The sequence below is a fragment of the Hordeum vulgare genome, chromosome 5H, assembly GCF_904849725.1.
Source record: "Hordeum vulgare subsp. vulgare chromosome 5H, MorexV3_pseudomolecules_assembly, whole genome shotgun sequence".
Lineage (NCBI taxonomy): Eukaryota > Viridiplantae > Streptophyta > Magnoliopsida > Poales > Poaceae > Hordeum > Hordeum vulgare.
This window is the reverse complement of record NC_058522.1, coordinates 366,226,710-366,229,784: the sequence shown is the minus strand read 5'-3', so window position 1 is coordinate 366,229,784 and position 3,075 is coordinate 366,226,710. Positions and strand designations below refer to the sequence as shown.

Below are 3,075 nucleotides of genomic sequence, written 5' to 3'. Positions count from 1 at the left end.
ATGGCAAAAGTATATCTGTCAATAATTTACTCATAGGAAATGTATGATATGTAATTGGACCCTATGTAATTTGCCTCTAAAATGTGCAATATTTTCTTGAGTTATTTTGTTTTTGATAATTTCTATCCTTTCCCTAGAGCATTGTGATTTTTTTAGACAATCTCGCGAATTAAATCATCACAATGTTTACACGGATGGATGGAAGATCTCTAGGATGACCTAACCAAACATGACGACCATCCCCGAAAAAGAGTGCATGTTTTGCTAAATGATTATGAGCCTCAAAATCACGATTCAGGAGATCGTTTTTTGTTTGTTTGAGAAATAGATCGTGATATTTTGTTGTTGTTGAGAAATGAGCACCGTGAAAATGGAATGCGAATTATAACTCGGACTCGACCTCAGCTTGGCCCACTTAGCTTCACTAACCCTAATACCCAGTTGGCCCAACAGGTCCACCGTTTCATTACACGGCCCATAACCTAGGTCCCTCCAGTATAAATTCGCACGCTTCCTCTCACGCACCCCGCCTCCAGAAAACCCTAGTCCCTCGCAGCCGCAGCGGCGCGCACACCTCTCCCTCCTTCGTGAAGACAACGCCGCCGGCGGCAAGAGCACAGGATGGCGACCGTCCCCGCTCCCGCAGCCGAGACCGCGGCCTCCACGGCGCGCACGGTCAAGGATGTGAACCCCCACGAGTTCGTCAAGGCCTACTCCGCGCACCTCAAGCGCTCCGGCAAGGTAACGCAACCCAGTTCTCGTTAGATCCGTCGCCAGGGCAGCTTCCTCTTGGGGATTTGTAGCAGGAGGCCTCCTCCCGTCAGGATCTTAGCGCCATGCCTTTCTGTTTCGTAAGAGGTCGACCGTATAATCTGTTCGTTTCCAAATGAATCCTGAGTACTCTAATAAATCCTCAATAGTACTGCTTCATTAGGTGCACGGCACCGCCTCGGTGAAGATTTCTTGCATCGTAGGGTTAGTTGTAGCTGTTCGAATTTTCGTGGATCACGATTCCTTTCCCCAGTTTTATCTCAGTTTCGTATGTCTTGCTAGTGTGCAAGATCGAGTGAGAGGACCTTAATATGTTGGTTTCGTTATTGCAGATGGTGGATTTCCTCTGTACTCTAGACATGGTTTTGTGTTTGTTGCCTGTCCACTGCCATATGCGAATGTTATTTAGCATGTGTCAATTATCTTATCTAATTTATTCCAGAGTGACCTAAACATATATCCTAAATATGGTTGTTGAGGGAGCATTTGATATTTCTTGGTATACATTTAACATGCCTTTATCATAGAAAGTGTGCCCACTGTAGTGTTTTGAGTAACTAAATACGATGATACTACATATGCACACACATTATGCAGTTTTGATTTGAGTGACTACATGTGATTCTACTGCAGATGCTCATTCCCTAGATGATTTATAAGAAAGTCATAGTATTTATTGCTTGTCCAGGTTACCTTCTTGCATTCTTAACACTGAAATTATATATGGTCATACAGATGGAGCTTCCCGAGTGGGTTGACATTGTCAAGACTGCAAGGTTCAAGGAGCTGCCGCCTACTGACGCTGACTGGTACTACATCAGGGCTGGTGAGTAAATCTGCCGTCCCTATCTGGTTGCATGGTCTATTTATTCACATGTAGTATTGATCTCCTTGCCACTCGCTAATTTTGATGTCATTTCAAATTGTCACAGCCTCGATGGCAAGGAAGATCTACCTGAGGCAGGGAATTGGGATTGGTGGATTCCAGAAGATCTATGGTGGCCGTCAGAGGAACGGTTCACGCCCCCCACACTTCTGCAAGAGCAGTGGTGCTGTTTCCCGCAACATCCTTCAGGAGTTGCAGAAGATGGGCATCATTGATGTCGACCCCAAGGGGTAATCTTGGCTTCCTTATGTTTCTGTGTTGGTATCATCAGTACTATTATTTGGGTGTTTGTTGCTTATCCTGTGTTTTGAATTTGTTCTGCAGTGGAAGGCTCATCACCTCCCAGGGAAGGCGTGATCTTGACCAGGTTGCTGGAACTGTTCCTGCTGAATTCTGATCAGTTGAAGTCCCATCTATGAAATTGTGTTCCGTAGTAGGATTTGGCTACAGTTTTGAATTATGATACCCTCCCTGTGTTTGTTATGCAAGACTTCGTTGAAGTAGATCGCATGCTATTATGGTACAATGGTTAATTGTCTGAGTTTTTAATTATCTGCCCGCCTGGGAGAATCTTTATGCTTTTGCGAGTTCTTGTGATAAAGTTCGATTTCTGTCCAGTGTGAAATTGGTGCTGGTGATTGGCTATCTTAACATTTCGGATCGGCATCTTTAGAACACTTATATCTAAGAGAAAAATCAGTCGTAGCTTCCACTTGTATGCAAGAGAAAATGCTTTTGTTTGAACCAAAATTAAGTATGTCCTCCTAAGTTACTATCCCAACATCATTAGTTTTCGATGTTCATGTTGTATCTTTCCTTCAGAATGGAAAACGCTGGGCAGTCTAGCTTGGTGTTTCTGTTCTTACAGACATTGAGGGCAAATTTATGTTTAGAGGGCAAATTGAGGGCAAATTTATGTTCGTTGAAGTAGATCGCATGCTATTATGGTACAATGGTTAATTGTTTGAGTTTTTAATTATCTGCCCGCCTGGGAGAATCTTTATGCTTTTGCGAGTTCTTGTGATAAAGTTCGATTTCTGTCCAGTGTGAAATTGGTGCTGGTGATTGGCTATCTTAAAATTTCGGATTTGCATCTTTAGAACACTTATATCTAAGAGAAAAATCAGTCATAGCTTCCACTTGTATGCAAGAGAAAATGCTTTTGTTTGAACCAAAATTAAGTATGTCCTCCTAAGTTACTATCCCAACATCATTAGTTTTCGATGTTCATGTTGTATCTTTCCTTCAGAATGGAAAACGCTGGGCAGTCTAGCTTGGTGTTTCTGTTCTTACAGACATTGAGGGCAAATTTATGTTTAGTTCAGCTCGATCTGTTGATACAATTGCCATCAACTCCAGCGGCTGATCCGCCTGCCTCCGTAGCTCGTGGCTGGTTCACCGCGAACTATCATGTTGCC

General features: G+C 43.2%; 1 protein-coding gene across 1 annotated transcript; it reads left to right on the top strand.

The window, feature by feature from the left end:
• Positions 1-529: 529 nt before the first annotated feature.
• LOC123452316 (40S ribosomal protein S19) lies at positions 530-2,239 on the top strand. Its single transcript, XM_045128959.1, has 4 exons — positions 530-741; positions 1,507-1,597; positions 1,704-1,887; positions 1,982-2,239. Exons 1-4 carry the CDS (start codon positions 622-624, stop codon positions 2,052-2,054), a joined length of 468 nt encoding a protein of 155 aa, XP_044984894.1. The 5' UTR covers positions 530-621; the 3' UTR covers positions 2,055-2,239.
• The last annotated feature ends 836 nt before the right edge of the window (positions 2,240-3,075 follow it).

Bases quoted from the DNA above. Each gene is read 5' to 3' on its own strand.
- LOC123452316 (XM_045128959.1), top strand. From the start codon at position 622: ATGGCGACCGTCCCCGCTCCCGCAGCCGAGACCGCGGCCTCCACGGCG. The intron at 742-1,506 runs GTAACGCAACCC...ATGGTCATACAG, and splicing joins ACCTCAAGCGCTCCGGCAAG to ATGGAGCTTCCCGAGTGGGT. The intron at 1,598-1,703 runs GTGAGTAAATCT...AAATTGTCACAG, and splicing joins CTGGTACTACATCAGGGCTG to CCTCGATGGCAAGGAAGATC.